The sequence below is a fragment of the Sorex fumeus genome, unplaced genomic scaffold (assembly GCF_029834395.1).
Source record: "Sorex fumeus unplaced genomic scaffold, SorFum_2.1 ptg000063l, whole genome shotgun sequence".
In the NCBI taxonomy this organism is placed as follows: domain Eukaryota; kingdom Metazoa; phylum Chordata; class Mammalia; order Eulipotyphla; family Soricidae; genus Sorex; species Sorex fumeus.
Window position 1 is genome coordinate 25185850 of NW_026606120.1, and position 19575 is coordinate 25205424.

The 19575-nt window shown below is 43.1% G+C and overlaps 1 protein-coding gene across 1 annotated transcript; it reads right to left on the minus strand.

Moving 5' to 3' along the window:
* Positions 1–1726: 1726 nt before the first annotated feature.
* LOC130034960 (putative serine protease 47) lies at positions 1727–6988 on the minus strand (the record flags this gene model as incomplete). Its single annotated transcript, XM_056126461.1, has 3 exons — positions 6932–6988; positions 3420–3646; positions 1727–1988 (listed from the first exon to the last, which is right to left on the minus strand). Coding segments are annotated over exons 1-3 (546 nt in total), but the record flags the coding sequence as incomplete, so codon positions are not given.
* Between the last annotated feature and the right edge of the window lie 12587 nt (positions 6989–19575).

The window sequence follows — 19575 nt, forward strand, 5'->3', positions numbered from 1 at the left end:
GAAAATGGGCACTGGTATAGGGATGGGTTCTTGATCATTGTATAACTGAAACCCAAGCACAAAAATTTGTAAGTCTATAACTGTTCTTCAAGGTGATTCACTAATAAAATAAATAAACAAATAAATAAAGGCAGTTAGGGGCTGGAAGGCATTTGTCTTTCACGCGGCTGACCCACATTCGATAAACAGCATCCCATATGGTCCACCGAGCATCGCCAGGAATAATTCCTGAATGCAGAGCCAGGAGCAACCCCCTGAGCATTGCTGGGTGTGACCCAAAAAGAAAAAGAAAGTAAGAAAGAAAGAAAAAAGACAGACAGACGAAAGAAATAAAGAAAGAAAGAAAGAAAGAAAGAAAGAAAGAAAGTAGGGAAAATTCAAAATGATGGTGTTGGGTAGGTGCATTGAGGTGGGATTGGTGTTGGAATATTTAATGTAATAAATTATTGTGAACAACTTTATAAAAATAAAAAAATTTTAAAAGGCAAATAAATATTTCCTTTTCCCTAATCAGTATGCCATCAACATTTCACTAAACTATAAATATACTTCTCTGAACAAGTTCATGTTTATACTCAATATTTATATTTCTAATTTAACTAAAAACCTCCACAAAGTTTTGCCCTGTATTCACCCTATATCTCCATTCACCTAACAAATCCAAAAGGCAGATAGGAGACACAGGTTAGGAGAAGAACAAAACTGAGGTGATCCAGCTGAGATAATTTCAGGCCATGATCGTTCTTCCCCGAGGTTCTTCAAGAGCTTTTTTCTTACTTTTACGTGTTCCTTCTGGAGCGACAGCACAGAGGTAGGGTGTTTGCCTTGCACGCAGCCAACATGGCCGACCCGAGTTCAATTCCTCCACCCTTCTCGGAGAGCCCGGCAAGCTACGGAGAGTATCTCACCCGCACGGCAGAGCCTGGCAAGCTCCCCGTGACGTATTTGATATGCCAAACACAGTAACAACAAAGTCTCCAATGGAGACGTTACTGGGCCCGCATGAGCAAATCGACGAACAACGGGAGGGCCTTTACTTTACTTTACGTGTTCCTTCCATGGCCATGGAAAAATTAAGGTATTTCACAGTAGAAAGAGAAACACTCAGGCAAATTCATTTCACAAAGTCATGTCTGATCTACATCAAATTGAAATATTAGAACCAAGGGGCTAGAAGATAACAGAAGTGTGAAATACGTGCTTCTCACAAAATCATTGCCAGTCATATCTCTGGCATGACATGTTCCCTGAGCATCAAGATAAAGCCTTACAGGCCCTTGAGCACAACCAGATGTGGCCCAGAGGTTTCCCAAGCATCAGTGGGGTGGCCTGCAGGACCTAACAACACTGCATCCTCAAACTGAGCAGGTAGGCCACACATCACTGAGAGGAGGTCTCAGGCCACCTAAACAGCATTTTTGAGAAACCCTAAATCAATTAATTTATCAGTTAAATTTGGACACCCAAACCAGAGAAACTTTGAGATCCAGATTCCTGACTCCAAAAACCAAAGGACCCCAGAATGTCAGTGTCTTCAACTTGAGTAACTTTGAAGCTTTGAGAAGGACACATTTTTCACAAGAGGAACTAGAGACTCCAACTCTCTGAAAATGAGGCACAGAGGGACAAGGTCCACTGGCCTCCATGCTAATTAGAGATTTTGATGAGCTAGAATCCCATTCCCCATCTCCCACCCACACCCACACCATAGCCACTCACTGTTCTCGGTGAGCTTTCCCCAGCCAGTTATCCAACAAGATGTGCCAAGGGGCAGCTCCATGCCAGTGGTTGGAAGGCAGACAGGAATGATATAGGAGCTGAAGTTCACAGGTTGGTGCAGTTGTAACACCGTTGCAAAATGGTGGAGCTTCTTAAAGTCTGGATGGATGATAATGCAGCTCACAGTCACTCTCCTGGTGTATTGGGTGTCCTGGTAGAGCTGCGTACTTCCCTCAAACACCCAGTAATCTTCAGGGGCATGAGACTTCCTGCAGGAGGGAAAGTGACAGTCATTATCTTCTGTATATGGCAGCTTGTGCCTCGACACCATCATCTGACACCCAGCACTGCCTTGTCTGCACCACCCCACATGACTCTCCCTTTCTGTCAGCCCTTCTCTCTGGAGACCAGCGGCGGTTTTAAACAGAACTCAGCACACACCCATTACTGGAGGAAGGGATCACAGAGGGTTGGAGGCCCCCATGAAGCTAGACAATCCTGACCTTCCTTGGGCACATGCAGAGAGCCCTGACTCCGTCTTGGCTCTTGACCCGCCTTATGACCAAACTGCTCTAGCATCACTCCTTTCTCTCACTTCCTTCTATTTTATTTTTATTTTAATTTTTATTTGATTTTTGGGTCACACCCGGCAATGCATAGGGATTACCCCAGGCTCTGCACTCAGGAATTACTCCGGGCGGTGCTCAGGGGACCATATGGGATGTTGGGGATCGAACCCGGATTGGCCACGTGTAAGGCAAACTCCCTACCCACTGTGCTATCGCTCCCGCCCCTCACTTCCTTCTTGGTACTCACCTGATCTAAAACTGCACAAAATCATTGGTCAATGGGAGACCATGTGTGCAGGATGTCCTGTGTTCTGACCATGAGGGAGGAAACATCCCACTTTCCACTCCACCACCTGGAAATTCCTCCCCACACAGTCGGTGACCAAACTCTGGCTTCCACAAGCTGACCTATGTCCACAGGAGCCTACCCATCTGACTTCCACACTCCAGTGGTGTCAGCCCTGCTCATCCACAGGGGGAACTTTGGCTCTGAGTAAATGGAGACACAGTGAGGTGGGTCAAGCCAACCTAATCCATAGTGAGTCTCAAGTGGGACACAGCACAGAGCAGATGCTTGTGGTTCTCTATGTACCGAAGATCCAGCTCCTGGTTACTGCCCCTCCCAAACCTATAGGAATACTCAACCAGACCCAGGACAGAGAGCAGCTCTGTTCTTCTTCAAGGTCACGGACTCCATATCTAGTGTTCATGCAGCTGGCCAATAGACATGTGGTGAGCAGAGACCCCAGGCCAGAGACATGCCGAACACCAGAATCTGCCCCTGCATCCCAGGTTCCAGCCTCTCTCTGCCAACCAGGAGTGCAGGGACATTGAGGGAAGCCCTGGTGTGAGGTGACAAAGAGCCAGCTCTCATTGCACCTGGGAGGTAGGATGAACACTGCCATCTCGGGGGCATACCTGTGTCGGGGGAAGGCACAGGGATGAGGATGGAACATGAGCAAAGTCAGGTGAGGAGTGAGGACAATACAGGAGAGGACAGGTCACAGGCAGAAAGACTTGGACTAGAAGGACACAGATTGTCCCAGCACCCAGCCTTGAGGATGCGGGGGCTCTAATCTTTTAACCCTCTCCCCTGCCAGCCCAGCTGCAAGGACCCAAGAAACAACTCACTTTGTAAAGCAGTGGGCGGTAGAGAACACCCAGTGGGAATCAATGAGCACAGCTCCACAGGGATGAATGCCCCGGTACTGCAGGCTGGCCTGCCATGGCCACTGGCCCTCCACGGCCTCCTGGCCACCAGTGATCATCCCTACGCCCCTGGGCTTCCCGCACACTGTGGAGACCAGCCCGATGCCGTGTGGGAGACAGGGAGTTCCCCGTTTCCTCTCCGGTAGACCCTTGACCACTTCTCGGTGGGAAAGCCAGGAGCAGGGCTCAACCAGCCCCAGAGCCACAGGGCAGCTTGGTGTCTGATGTCCCTGCCCGCTGCCTGGGCAGCAGGAACCTGGACAGCAGAGCGCACGTGAGCAAGCCCGTGGGATGACGCGGAAGGGATGTGGTGGCCACAGCTGGTTCCAGCCGCATCCTGGCGACCCCATGCCCACAGCGCCCCCACCCCACTCCCACCCCGGGCCCAGACACCAGCTTTGTGTGCGGGGCTGTCCTCGTATCTCGCCTCCACCTCCCTGCTGTCTCGGGAGGGGCGGTGGTGGGCCGTGGGGCCTGGACAGAGTGGGCGGGGTGTCCCAACGCGTGGACGCAGTGGCTGGCTGCCTGTACGAAGACTGGGGAACACCGCGAGGAACAAACAGGCTGGGCCCGTCCACTTTAGGCTGTTCCCTGCCCAAGGCCATCTGCTCCCCTGCGCCAGGGCGCCCCAGGCACCTCCTGGGCCCGAGGACTTTGGGGGCGGGACTTCCTGCCAGGGGCTTCCTGGTTTCATGCCAGGGCCAGAGTGGCCCCGCCTCTCTGTCCTCTGACCCCACCCTGACACTGCCCCCTGACCCTAAGACACACCTGACCTCTCTAATCCCATCCTCCTCGTTGGACGCAGCTCTCTCCTGAGCCCTCCTTGACCTCGGACCTGCCCCTGCAATGTCCCTGCTCTGGCCCCGCCCTGACCCCGCTCTAATCCCCTCGGACCCGAGCTCTCACACCCCACCTTGGTCACATTCTGACCAGATCAGGCCCTGGAGAGTTGGAGCAGGGTCCACGGAGCAGCTGAGTGCTTCTGCTCACTCAAGGGAGGGACCTCGGAACTCCAGGTGGCTTTTGGAAGAGATCTGGGCTGGAGAGGTCGAGCTCCGAGTTGAGTAGGGGCCTCAGGCGCAGCTGGAGCTGCGGGATGGATCCATCCTGAGATGAGAACGTTGGAGCAGAACGGGAGACCCAAGGAGCGAGCCGAGAGGAGGGACCCAGGGAGGCAGGATTGTACGGGGATGCTTCAACCCAGGAAGGGCAAGCCACACCGCTAGATAAGGGATACGCTTCTCAGCTTGTTACAGAGTTCAACTGAGATAGAATTCGTGTCATAAAATTCACCCATTAGAAGGGACCATTCCATAATTCTCAGTATCATTTAGAATTTTTCAGTAATGACTTTCATTGGAAATAATCTGAAAGATCCTTAGTGAGTGAATCATCAGGGAAAACAATATAATCCGTTATAACAAATACTAAAGTCCAATATAAGAAACATTGATTCTATAACTGGATGTCAAGTCGATTTTGCTCAGTCATTTAGTCAGTAGTCATTTCTATAACATTTCATTTTCATAGCATGTAGAGTCCCGTTTGGAGAATATCATTGTCAATAAGACGAAGTTATAAAGATGGAAAACTGTGGCATGGTGATCACTTACCATGAAAACCATCTTACTCAAAATATGAGATTTAAATATTGATGTTAAGTTTATTCATTTTTAAGCTTATTAATCTGGTGTTTTCTATCATCGCTAAGAATTTTACTTTTGCACCTTTGTCAAAACCAATTTTGTTTTTCTGTATGTGTCTGGGATTGGCAGAAATTTCTTATAAATTGCTAAGTCTGGAAATTAGATTCTTCCTCCTGGTTTTCTTGGCTTACTGTAGTATTTTTTTCCTCCCCTTTTGAAATCTACAATAATATATATGCTGATTTGGACATTTTTCCAATTCGTTGTTGATTTTCTGTCGCAAAGCCTATTCCTTGTCGTGTGTAGTCAGTGATGTTTCTGTTCTTTACTTCATGTCCTCCCTGTATCCATCTGAGCTCTCAGCTCCCTGAGACCCATTATAACACTAGTGAACAAGAGACAAGAAAACAAAATTCACATTTTCCTCTGCTGTGAAATGTCTCTTCTGTCAGATGAACCTACAGGAGGGATCAGAGGCAGCTGATGTCAGAAAGACCCTGTCTTTCATCTTCTCTGCTGAAACCTATGTTAAAACGCAAAGAAGTGGGGCTGGAGCAATAGCACTGCAGGTAGGGCGTTTGCCTTACACGTGGCTGACCCGGGTTCGATTCCCAGCATTCCATATGGTTCTCTGAGTAGCGCCAGAAGTAATTCCTGAGTGCATGAGCCAAGAGTAAACCCTGTGCATCGCTGGGTGTGACCCAAAAAGAAAAAAAGAAAAAAGCAAAGAAGAGCCAGAGATAGGTACAGAGGTAAAGGCTTGCATGTGACTAAATCGTGCTTTGATCCAGGAAACATTTATGGTCCTCTGAGCACTGCCAGAAATGATTTCTGAGCACAGAACCTAGAGTAGGCCCTGAGCACCACTGGGAGTGTTCCAAAAGCCAAATGGGAAGAGAAAAAAATAACAAAAAAAGTAAAGAAAGAATATCTCAAAATTTACAGTCAAAGGCCCTTACTTTGTCATTTATGAGTTCCTAGAAAAAGAAGAATGCCTGAGATCGAATTTCTTTCTGCATCACATCCACCAGACACTTTAGGAATGAGATTCAAATAATTTGGGCTCCTATGTCATTTTAATTTTTGTTCATTTATAATCAAGGTCCTATCATTTCCTTCTGCTAATTTTTTCTTTCCGTCTCCATATTCTTCACATGTGACCTCAAATTGATTATTTGAATCTTTCTTACTTTTTCTTTTCTTTTTTTAAAAGTAGGCCTGTATCGCTTTGATCTTCCCTCATTCCCATCACTTTCTTTGCTGCATATCCTAGTTTATTTTTACTTTGTCTCCTGTTAATGTTCATACATCTTATTTATTTCCTTATTGTTTCAAGAGCTATTCAGAAGAATCTTGTTCTGCTTCTGTTTAGTGTGATTCTTACTGTTTGCTTTTGGGTTGATTTTTTTTCCTTCATAACTTTGTAATGGGAAAAGATGCTTAATTTCACTTAAATGTTTATATTATTATTGATACTTTTGTAGAGATCTATGACTGAGTTGAACTGGACAACGATCCACATGCACTGAGAAAAATGTGAGTGTTTCCTCATAGGTTCGTTCATTCTCTTGAAGCCTTGCTAGATTGTGATTTCTAAATCGCCTCTTTTTCCAATACCAGAAGGTGTCGCTGTGACCTTACTTCTGGGTTTCTTTTGGGTCCTGTTGGAGGAGGGGAAAGGCAAGCCAGAGACAACTTCCCTTAGCCATCCACAGCCCTGGGCACATGGACTATTCACCTACTCTCACAGAGAAGCACGTGTGAACACACATGGATTCATGCACACACCTGACATAAAGACACACACACTTCCACCTCTAGGTACGTGTACATGTATCTGCACATGTCCGCGCAGAGCCCACACAGTACACACAGATGTTGACACCCAGAGATGTTCACACATCGATCAAACTCAGAAATGCACAAACAAGGGCCAATGTTTGTACACAGAGACACAAATGCACACATGCACACATGCACACAAACACAAGTAGAAATATTCAAGAACAGGTGTGCATACACACACAGAGCTCAAAGCAAAGATCACATGTCACTGCCAAGTCCTGACAGAAGCAGCCCTGCACTTTCCCACCCCACAGTAGCGCCCAAACCCCCACCTTGGTGACAAAGGCCTCCTGGGAGCACAGCTCTTCCACGTAGCTCAGGAGCACCGGCTCAGGGCAGTTCCCAGCTTTCTCGTGCTGCTACTTCCTATCCGATGCCCGTCGGCCGAGATGGCCAACCTGGGTTCCATCTCAGTCATCCCAGATGGTACCTTGAGCACGGCCAGAGTAATTCCTGAGTGTGAAGGAATTACTGAGCACAGCCAGTGTGGTTTAAATCCAAAACAAAAGAATCTCAAAATAAAACAGCAATAAAACAGCAGGAGCAAACAAAGCTCTACTACCTTGTGGACATTTTCTTATGATGCAAAAGCAAAAGTGTTTAGTTATTGAAAACTTTAGCCCTTGAACGTGAAGAAAGTCAGGTCAGTTGTAAATGGGGAAAATGGGAAGCTGTAACATATGTGAAAATACATACATAGAAAAGTTTCACCTTTGTTTCCCAAAACGGTTTGGAACCAACAATTAGGTTCCATCACTATTCCCTCATCAATAAATGAAACAGTATTCTTGACTTAAAATAATGAAAATAATCCTAATCTGACATCCAATTGTTGTGCAATTGGTAGCAGGGTTCGCAGGAGATGCAAGAATTAAGCAAATATCAACAAAGACATGTAAGGTTCAGTTGAACTTACAAAATTGACAGTGAAACTATGTTTTTGTATATTTTAATGCCTTAAAATATTTAAAATGTGCACTCATCATCTGTAATATTTTTGGACACAGACACTTCATTTATAGAGAACAGGTAGAGGTGTTCCAGCCATTGTCAGCTCACAAGTACATGGGTGTAATGATGCAATCCCAGATCTGTTTGAGTTTAAACACCATGATTACCAATTCGAAGAAAGCAGTAGGAGGGCCAGATGACAAGACATGGATTTCAGGTTGTTTACTTAAGGAAGCAGCCAGTGAGATTTTGGGTCCAGCAGGGCAAGCTACGCATGGTGACACATGAAATATGAGGAACCTGTGGTGGTGGTGGTGCTGGTATCACGACTAAACTAATTCAGTATCCTTCATTCCACGAAGAATTTGTTAGGATGATAAATATCTGCTGTTGAAAGGGCAGAGCAAAGAGCAATTGGAAAGAAACTTGAGAAATCCCAGGGGGAAGAAAGACGGTATACGGGGCAGACAAGGCACCAGCTCACTGAGTGTGTCTACTCTCTCCTGGGAGTAGCCAGTCATGGAAGCTTTTATGGATTCTTCTCCAGGACACAGAATGAGGGGTGTCCTTCAATTTCCCCACTAGCAGTTTCGGGAGTTTAAGTTGCTTTGTGTAGCTGAGGAGTGAAGGTCCAGTGTTGGTGTGTTTGAAAAATTAGGCACATGTGTAGTGTTCATGGGATGTAGTTTTCAGCATGTTATACGTGCATCGCACAACTAAGGGCATATATGTTGTCATCAGTAACTCTCGACCTGGGTGCCTTTCCCCACCATTGTCCTCAGATCACTTTCAGTCTGCTTCCTTGACTGAGGTTTTCTTAGTGTAATCAAAAATCAAGACTTTCTCTTCATTCAGGATTTTTCAACTACCTTCTTTTGTTTAAATAGCACGCTGAGATCATACAATATTTGTCCTTTCTCTGAATTATTTTGCTTGTCAGGATGCCCTCCATCCATCCATCCATCCATCCATCCATCCATCCATCCATCCAAATTGCAGGAGTCTGCAAGATTTTACCTTTTCTTGTAGCTGAGTAGTGTTCTCTTGTGTGTGTTTATACTACAACTTTATCTGTTTGTGTGTCCATTTGGGGGTTTCCTGAGTATTGTACTTAGCACTGCAGTGAATATAGGAGTGCATATATCCTTTTGATTTTTCTATTAAGGGGTTTTGGAGGTAACATGCAAATGTGAAATCACTAGGTCTTTTGGAACCTATATTCTTGCTCCACTACCCAACTGCTGCCACACTCCAGGTCGCTTTCCACACGCTTGGGCCAAGCCTCACATATGAGCGAACATATTTCTGGACAACACATCATAAGACACTCCCATATGTTTATATATATATATACATATATGACATATATATGTATATATATATATATATATACACATTTCCACGAAGCCAACATGGCCAACCCAAGTTTAATTCCTCCACCCCTCTCGGAGAGCCCGACAAGCTACCCAGAGTATCTCGCCCTCACGCCAAAGCCTGGGAAGCTCCCCATGGCGTATTCGATATGCCAAACACAGTAACAACAAGTCTCACGATGGAGACGTTACTGGGCCTGCTCGAGCAAATCGATGAACAATGGGAGGACGGTGACATATATATTTATATATATATATATATATATATACACACACACATATATATATTATATCTCAGAGAGTCCGGCAATCTACCGACAGTATCCTAGTCTCCTGCCCACACTGCAGAGCCTGGCAAACTACTCATGGTTTATTCGATATGCTAAAATCAGTAAAAATAATGAGTCTCATTCCCCTGACCCTGAAAGAGCCTCCAATCGTTGGGAAAGACGAGTAAGGGAAGGCTGCTAAAATCTCAGGGCTGGGATGAATGGAGACGTTTTTCATATATATATATGTATGTATATATATACTCACACACATATACGTATATATCAGTTATATTTAGTTATACATAGCTAAAAATATATGTCTTTCTGACTCATGTGACTTGAAATTCATTGCTTTTTAATTTTTGCTTTGCATTTCTTAGATAACAAGTGACTAGTAATATCTTTTCAGATGTCTGCTGGCTTTACTTAGCCATTTTGGGAAAATGGATACTCATCTCCAGTTTTTTTTTATATTTATTTATTTTTTAATAGTGAGGCACCATGAGGTACAGTTGTAGACTTACACATTTTTGTGCTTGGGTTTCGATTATACAATGCTCAAACACCCATCTCTCCACCAGTGCTCATTTCCCACCACCACGGATACCAGCATTGGGATTCATTGATTTTTAATTTTTGCTTTGCATTTTCTTAGATAACAAGTGACTAGTAATATCTTTTCAGATGTCTGCTGGCTTTAGTTAGCCATTTTGGGAAAATGGATACTCATCTCCAGTTTTATGTAATTGTTGAGTGTTTCTAGTTGAGCTTTATAACACTTTATGTATATATAATATTTAACCCTTTACCAAAAGCATGGCTTTCAAATGTTTTCTCCCATTTCATAGGAAGTGTTTTAATTTTAAGAAAGTCTGATTTTGATTTTAAGGAAGTCTGATTTTTTTGGCATGCATAAGCTTTCAGATGTAGGCCCATTTGTTTATTTCTGGTTTTATCTTATGTATTTTTTTCCTGAGTCAATCCTGTTTAGATTTGTTGGTGTACCATTGTTCACAGTAGCTGTATTCTTCTTTGTATTTTAATGTTGGTTTAAATGTTCACTTTTCAAGTTTTATCATTTTAGGCTATTTATTTATTTTTCTTCTCAATTTTGTTTATTATTCCAGAACCAACTGGTAGATTGGCTAATTTTCCCTTTCATTTGAGAATTTTCTTATATTTCTTTTTTTAAATTTTATTTTTATAAAGTAGTTCACAATATTTGATTACATTTAATATTTGATCACCAATCCCAACACCATTACACCTTCCCACTACCATATTTCGGATGTTTTCACCCCAAACCCCAACCCCTGCCCCAAAGCAGAACCAAAATAATTTATTTTGTGTTGTTTGTATGAATAAACCGCTGAAAATGCTCCAAAAAAGTTTCCTTAGAGAAAAGTGTGTGACAATTGTTGTATTTCACCCAGGACCCACTAAGTCCTTCTATAAGACATTATGAGATTATGAGCATGTTGTTAAAGGTTGAACCTTGTGTGTGTGTGTATGTGTATATATATATATATTTATATATATATTTGATTTTTAATTTTAATATATATATATATATATATGGCTGGAGCGATAGCACAGCAGTAGGGTGTTTGTTTGCATGCGGCCCACCCGACCGTCCCGAGTTAAATTTCTGCATCCCTCTCGGATAGCCCAGCAAGCTACCGAGAGTATCTCGCCTGCACAGCAAAGCCTAGCAAGCTACCCATGACGTATTAAATATGCCAAACACAGTAACAACAAGTCTCAAAATGGAGACATTACTGGGCCTGCTCAAGCAAATTGATGAACAACAGGAGGGCAGTGACAGTGAGATATATATGTATATATATATATATTCATTTATATTTATATATGTGTAAAAATATATTTCCCTCTGGGATTGGTTGCCATCTACTTTAAACCCCATCAAATGTGGTGTTCCGCTCTTGGAAGATGAGTGGTGTCAGGTATGAGATGCAGCCGCATGCTCCAGGAATAGGTTCACTCATGGGTGAGGCTCGGCCTGAGCATGTGAAGAGCGGCCGTGAGCATGGCACCTGTTGAGTTCTGGAGGTTTTTGGCCACCAGGGCTTGACGTGGGCCTTCAATACTGTGAAATTTCTCTTAACTATGCAGCATGTCACGTGTTTTAGAAAGCTGTGTTTACATTTTCATTTGTTTCATTTTTTTCCCCTCTAATTGCCATTTAACTTTCTTTCTTGTGCCATTGGCTGTTCAGAGAGTTGTTTTATTTCCATGCATATATGTAGTTCTATTTTTTCTTTATGATTAATTTCTACTTTCTTGCCATTGTGTTCACATCAGTTACTTGGCATGTTTTAGATCTTCTTAAATTTGCTAAGAAAATTTTTGTGGTCTAAAAAATTATCAGACCTAGCAAATGTTCCATGTGCACTTGAGAGAAGATTGTGTTGCATCGAATGCGATATATATATATATATATATATATGTGTGTGTGTGTACTAAATATGTATGCATGTATATTTTTCCTTCATTGCTTTAACTTTGATTTCTGATTCTCTGGCTCTGCTGTGTTGGTTGTCCTCTGGATTATTTGCACTCTGACTCTGTAGGTAGAGACCCCAGATAGATTGTTGTGTTCCCTTCCGCCCATACCAGGCTTGAATGAGTCCTAAATACACCAAGAGACCAGCACCCACTGAAATCTAGCTCCCAATTGGGTTGAACACCAAAGGAGTTTATGGATATCTAAGATAGTTAAAATAGTAAGCATAGTGTGTGCATAGTGTGAGTCATGTGAAAGCAAGAGAGAATTTTTGTCATTGGAAACCATCACTACTTCAGTCCGTAACATTTCAAGTCCTCATAAATGAGGATGATGAGTGACAGGTCTAACTTAAATCTTTGCAGATCATGTGTGCCTTCCCTGTTAACATAGAATTAATAACCAACAGTTCTAACCACTGCTTTGTTGGGGGAACAGTGTTTATTATTACAGTTGTTGCAATTCATACCACCAAAATGCTCAAGACTTTCCACCACTATCCATGTGCTACTTCCAGTTTCACCTCTTGTTTCGTCCCAATCCTCCCCCAAGTGCATGGTAATCTCAGGTTTGCAATTCAAGGTCAAGGGGGTGCCATTATTTGACACTCTCTATTTCCTTGTTTTCTGACTCCCAATATCACAGATGAGTGAGATTTTGTGATTTTTGTCTTAATCCCTCTTACTTATTTCAGATACAGTCACAGATTTCATTATTTTTTAATAGCTTAGTGAAATTCCATTGTGTATGTCTGCCTGTGTGCACGTGTGTCCTAACTTCTTTATTCTTCCAACATTGACGTTTGCGTTGTCTCCATATCCTGGCTATTCTAATTAGTGTTTCAATGAACACAGGTATACATATATTTTTCCAAATTAATATTTTTTGGTTTTAGGGGGCAATGCCAACAAGTGAAATCTCTGAATCATATGGAAATTATATTTTATTGCAATTTTTGACAAAGTGGAATAAAGTGGAATAATTTCCCCACAGACCACATAGAGTGGCAGGGTAAGCGTCATAGTTAGGATGCAAGGACCCGATGGAGCACGCCTATGCTTGAGCCCATTTCCGTGGTGTTTCACGTGTGACTTGTGGACATCATCTATTTCTCAGGTAATATCAGCTGTGTCCTTAGATTCGGCAATATTTATTTCTGTCACAACTTAACATACAGCATTCAACATTTTGGAATTAGCTAGTTTTGTTATAACTAGGGGCTGGAGTGATAGCACAGTGGGTAGGGCGTTTGATTTGCATGCGACCGACTTGGCAACCTGGGTCCAATTCCTCCACCCCTCTTGGAGAGCCCGGCAAGCTATCTCACCTGCACAGAAAAGCCTGGCAAGCTACCCGTGACTTATTTGATATGCCAAACAAGTCACAACAAGTCTCACATTGGAGACGTTACTGGGCCCGCTCGAGCAAATGATGAACAGTGCGAGGACCGTGCTACCCATTTTGGTGAAATCTCTGGAGTGTTTTCCCTAGAAGTTGAACTAGATCGTATCCTCAGTGAGGGATGCTTTTTCATATTGCTGCCAACAGTGGTTCTTTCTACTCTTTCTGACATATGGCATTCTCACTGGTGTGTGATAACATTTCATTGTTTTGATTTGCAATTTCCTGGTAATACTTGATACTGAACATGTTTTCATACACTTATTGATCATTTGTATGTCTTCTTTGTAGATGGGTCTCACCTCACATTTTGTGATGTGAAGATTAATGTTTTGTTGGGCTTTTGCTTGCTCTATACATCTTAACATTAGTCCTTCTTTTGATCTACGTTTGAAAATATTTTCTCCTGCTCAGTAAGGCAGTTTTAAAATTTTAGCCCACGTTTCTTTTGCTCTGTAATCACTTGTACATTTGCTTTCATCCCCTTTGTATTTTTATTTCTTTTACCAGTGAAGTCAAACTATTGCAGACACCCATGAGGTTCCTTTCCCAGACAGGTCTGCGTATGCTTTCGTGAATGTATTGTATGGATTCTGGTCCAATCTCAACATCTATAATCCACTTTGAATTAAGTTTAGGTGGATATGAGATACATATTTCTTTGTTTTTTTTTACATTTTATTTTTCAGTTTTCCCAACATGTTAGTTGAAGAGGACTTGTCTGCCCCACTTTCTGTACCCAGCAACTTTGTCACAGATTTTCAATAAATATGTGAGTTATATCTGTGTGTTGTCAATTCTACCCCATTGGCCCGAGAGTTTGCTTTTCTTTCAGTAGATCACAATTTTGATCACTATGCTTTGCAACATTGTTTCTGATATTTTCTTTAATGTGCCCCCTTCCAATCTTGATTCTTCCTGTATCTCCCTATCTTATTGGTTAACCCTATAGTCTCATGCTATCCCCACAACCACCTCCTCCAGTTAACTAATTTTCACCCCGGCCCCTTTGGGTATTGCTGGGGTCTCACTGAGAACCATACATTCTATAATGAGAAAATTTACTATAATACAGTGTTAAGTCAGGAAATGCAATACTTCCCTCCTTTTTTCTTAGAATTGCTTTTAGTTCTCAGGGAGTTTTATGATTCCGTATTAATTTCACGAAAAAAATTTCTAAATCATTGATGAATGTCATCAGAATCTTGAACAACTGCATTAAATATGTATAATTTGGGTATTATCATTTGGGCAATGTTATTTTTTCAAATCCATAAACATGTAATATTTTCCCATTTCCAGGATTTCTTTCCTTTTCCTTTGTAAAATGACTGATAATACTCGTGTAAGTTTTTTACATTTGTTGTGAATATTAGGTTGATTTCTAGGTTATTGGGTTTTTTTTTTTGCGTCACTCCCAGAGAAGTTCAGGTCTTACTGCTGGCTCAGTGATCCTGAGTGACACCCTTGGGGCTTGGGAAAACATATGGGTGCTGAGGATTTGGGTTGGTTGCATGTTACTGAATCCATTCTGGATCTGTACTTTTGTTTGGGGAGGTTTGTTACTGGTTTTTTTCATTTTAATTTTTTGTTTGGGGTCTACACCAGCAGTGCTCAGGGCTTACTCCTGGCTCTGTACACAGAGGTCACTCCTAGTGGAACTTGGGGGACCCTGTGTGGTGTTGAATATTGGATCCAAGTCAGCCTCATGCAAGAAAGAACCTTACCTGCTATACTATTGCATTTGTCTCTTTTCTGTCCTTCTATAAATTCTATAATTCAGTGATTGTTTCTCTTCTGTTGTCAGTTAAATAGCTTACATTTAATTATTTAAAAATTTTCTTTTCTATATATAACCTCTTTTTTATTTGTTTGTGGGCCACATCCACAGGTGCTCTGGGTTCTGGGCTTACTCTGACTCTGACCAAATCCACTGCTGCTCTGGGCTTATTCTGACTCTGCATGCAGTGAACAATCCTGGCTGACTAAGCAGACCATATGAGGAACAGGGATCAAAAAGATCAGTCATGTGCAAACCTACCTGGTTTGCTATCTTTCTGAACTCCATCTCTTACTTATTGATGAGAACATGTGTATTGTCTTTTAAAAAATTGTTTTTATTGAATCACTGTGAGATACAGTTACAAAGCTTCCCTGTTTGAGTTTCAGTCATACAATGATCAGATACCCATCCCTCCACCAATGCACATCTTCCACCACCAATGTCCCCAGGATCCCCTCTTCCCCACCCCTTCCCCTGCCTCTATGGCAGACAATCTCCCCTATATTCTCTTTTGTATTGCTGGTATGATTTGCATAAGATGTCATGTGGCCACAAGAGCGGCTGCATTCTCCTGGAATTCTAAAATTCTAGATAACTAGGGTGTGGAGAAATCTCTGTAGCAAGCTGCTCAATTCAGAGATTTTTTTTGTGTGTCTCTGGATCATGGCCATTAAGGAGCTTATGTAGCAGCCGGAGGCAGTTTGTGGGCATGACATCCAGAGTCCCATCAGAATGGGGGAAGAGAGGGATCGTCCCATCCACTATCTCTTGATGCCTGGAGTTTGTCATCTCTGAACCCACATACCTGCACTTCTCACTGGGTTCTGAAAGGTGACAGCCACCGGGGGGGGGGGTGTTTAGGAGAAAGGTGGAGGGACAATGCCTGCCACCCTCCATCTGAGGCATCCCAGGTAATCTGGCCTGGCTTGAAGTCTGGAGGCATCTCTGCAGTGAGCTGCTCTGTTCGGAGATTCTTTTGTGTCTCTGGATCATCGCCCTTGTTTCCATCTTTTCAAGAGAAATTGGCATTATGCCCTGCAGGGCATGCCCACTCTCCCACAGTGCACCACTGGCCTTAACTATGGCTTTTTATCTCTTTCAAGATTTATGGGCTGGAGCGATAGCACAGCGGGTAGGGCGTTTGCCTTACAAGCGGCCAACATGGCCGACCCGAGTTCGATTCCTCCGCCCCTCTCGGAGAGCCCGGCAAGCTACCGAGAGGATATGCCAGACACAGTAACAACAGAGTCTCCAATGGAGACGTTACTGGGCCCGCTCGAGCAAATCAACGATCAACGGGAGGGCCTTTACCTTTACCTTACCTTTACCAAGATTTATGGATCTCTGAAATAAGTCCAATAAATGAGCCTGTATAGCTGAGCCAGCGGTAGTTTGTGGGTGTGGCTCCCACAGACCTAACTTTTGGCGGTTTACTTTCTTGGTAAACTTGTCCCCAAGTTGTTGGGGACCGACCAAAGGCACAGCGGCAATTTGGGGGTATCAGGAAGTGTGAAGGCACCATCAGGCTGCTAATGCACTCACCCGAAGCTACAGGTTGACCTGCTGGCAGCACCATACTCCCCCCCACCCAACACGTGTGTCACTAATTCAATTTTGGCTTGTTCCATTCTAATGCTGAGTCCTACTATTGTATTCTTTACCTCTTCTTTTTAATTATTTATTTTTTCTCCCCTCCAGTCTTTTTGCAGGTTCATTGACTCTTGTGATGATTTCGTAGTTCAGTGATTATGAAGAGTATTTTGTTGCTTTAGGTCATGTCACTCAGTGTCGGAATTTATGAGGCACTTGAGAAGTGTTCTGGGCTTCTGGCCCTGTCCAGAGAATGGTCGAATTTCTTAATTTTTTCATTGTTACTAATGCTTTTTGTGAAGATTGGGTTTAACCCTGGGATCAAGGTGGTCTGAGCAGTGATCTACTGTTCCCATTGGTGTATCAGGCTAGTAAGGGTTAAATTGTACTTTTGCTCTGCTTCTGCTGTACCGCTTGAATTAAGAAATGCGTTTTCATGATGTATTCCTATAGTGACAGCAAAGTTAGAAATGTGAGCAGGAGCTAAGCACAGGTAACCAGGAGACAGCCAGAGGCAGGAACTCTGAGTGGCTCATTCTAGGAACCTAGCAAAGATGAATAGGTCATAAGTAATAAGTTATGGTTCAGAATGGAGTAGAAGGACCCAAGCCCACCTGTTACCCAGGTGGAGAAGTAGGCAAGGATCACAGAAACAATTAGTAAATTAATAGATGTCTCTATGGAACCTAAAACAATGTGTCTGTAACAAAGATTTCCAGCAACAAGAGTCCCACTCTAAGTCCCGTGTTGAGCCCATCCTGCCTCAGTGTACCTTAGTGTATTGTCATAACAAAACCAATTGAGAAGCCCTATTTATTTGCTCTTCTTCTCTTTGCCCCTCGTGAGTGGTTTCAGGAATGTTCCTGTGTATAGTGCTCAGTGCCCCTGCTCTGACTGCAGTTCCAGGAGATGGCCTGATTGCAGTCTGTCTTGACATGAATTAATTCACTCTCCTTGTTTAATGTTCTAAAGTTTGTTTTGGTGTGATGGATTAATCGAACTGTCACATTTGGAGACCCTGGTAAGATGTTAAGATAACTTGGAACTCCTGACTTGGTGAGTGAAAGGAGACCTAGGTCCTTATAGAAGGTGCCCGAGGGTACCAGCCTTCCTTAGCAGCCCACAGACTCCAGGAGAAGTTTGGCAGGCGGGCGAAGGAACAATGAGATTCACTGAGAACAGGTACCTTCCCGAACACCTTCTTACCTGGACAGACTTCCAGGAAAGCCCTTAGCTCCTCTCCCAGGGAGAGTTTGGATTCCAAGTCCTTTTCAGAATGTGAGGAGTGAATTTCCCTTCTGGATGGAGTTTGACTCTCAGGTGCCAGGACTGGCCCCAAGTGGCCCACAGAGTGCCTGGTCTGAACAATGCTTTGACAACGGTTTCTCACTCAGTGGCCAGGGAGAGACTGATCACCTACTCAATGTAGGGAAGGGTTAATCAGCCACCCATGTATAGTTTTTGTCTTTTTTTGTTTGGGGAATCCCCAAGGATCTGGTATTCATTTCCCTGCTCACCATCTTTTTCTCTTTCCTGTTACACTACTTCATCTGGTGAGCTGAGACTTTCTTTTCGTATCACTCTGCATGTGGAGGAGTGAGCAACTTTTCTGTCTTAAGAGGCTGGGATGAAATATTTTGGAGTTACTCATCTTTCTTATCTATCTTCAGGAGCTCACCATTATTTTACCAAGATTTCCATTCCCCAGGAAGCCAGGGGTTAATAACTTCCCTGTAAGAAAGCATAAGAGATCCCCGACAGTTTGATTTTTAGTGGCAAGAGAACCAAGAACTCCTTCTCTCTATTGGTGTCATACAAGTTGCTTTGGTTATTTCTCTGAAACTTGTTAGCTGACAGGTTCCTACATGGAACACTGAGAAATCCTTCTTAAATTTTTTTTTTTAATTTTATAAGGTAGTTCACAATAAATGATAGCACAGCGGTAGGTCATTTGCCTTATGCTTAGCCAGTCCGACTGAGCCGGGTTCGATTCCTCCGCCCCTCTTGGAGAGCCTGGCAAGCTACCAAGAGTATTCAATATGCCAAACACAGTAACAAGAAGTCTCACAATGGAGACGTTACTGGGCCCACTCGAGCAAATCAATGAACAACGGGAGGGCAGTTTGTTTGTTTTATTTAATATTCAAACACCAATCCCATCACCATTACACCTTCCCACCACCCAATTTGGGATGTTTTCATCCCAAATCCCAATCCCAGTCCCAAAACAAAACTGAAATAATATATTTTGTATTGTCTGTTATGAAAAAACTCTGAAAATGCTACAAAAAATATCCATAGAGGAAACAGTGTGAAGATTATTCTATTTTGGCAGGGGCCATTAAGATATTCTTTAAGATATCACTAACAAGTGCTAATACAGAGGATTCCAACACTTGAGCTTTTGAGCTTTTGAGTTTGTTTTGTTTGAAAGACTGATAAGACCCAAGGAATAGGGTAAAAATGAGCTAATCTGAGATGTGAGATAAAATAACTAATTTTTGGCTTCCTCTGTCTGGAGAGAGAGGTGTCATTTTTTTTTCAAATTTTATTGAATCACCATGAGATCGTTACAAGCTTTCATATTTGGGTTACAATAACACAATGATCAAACACCTGTCCCTCCACCAGTGCACATTTCCCAGCACCAATATCCCTGATACAACTCCGTTTCCCACCCTCTCCCTGCTTCC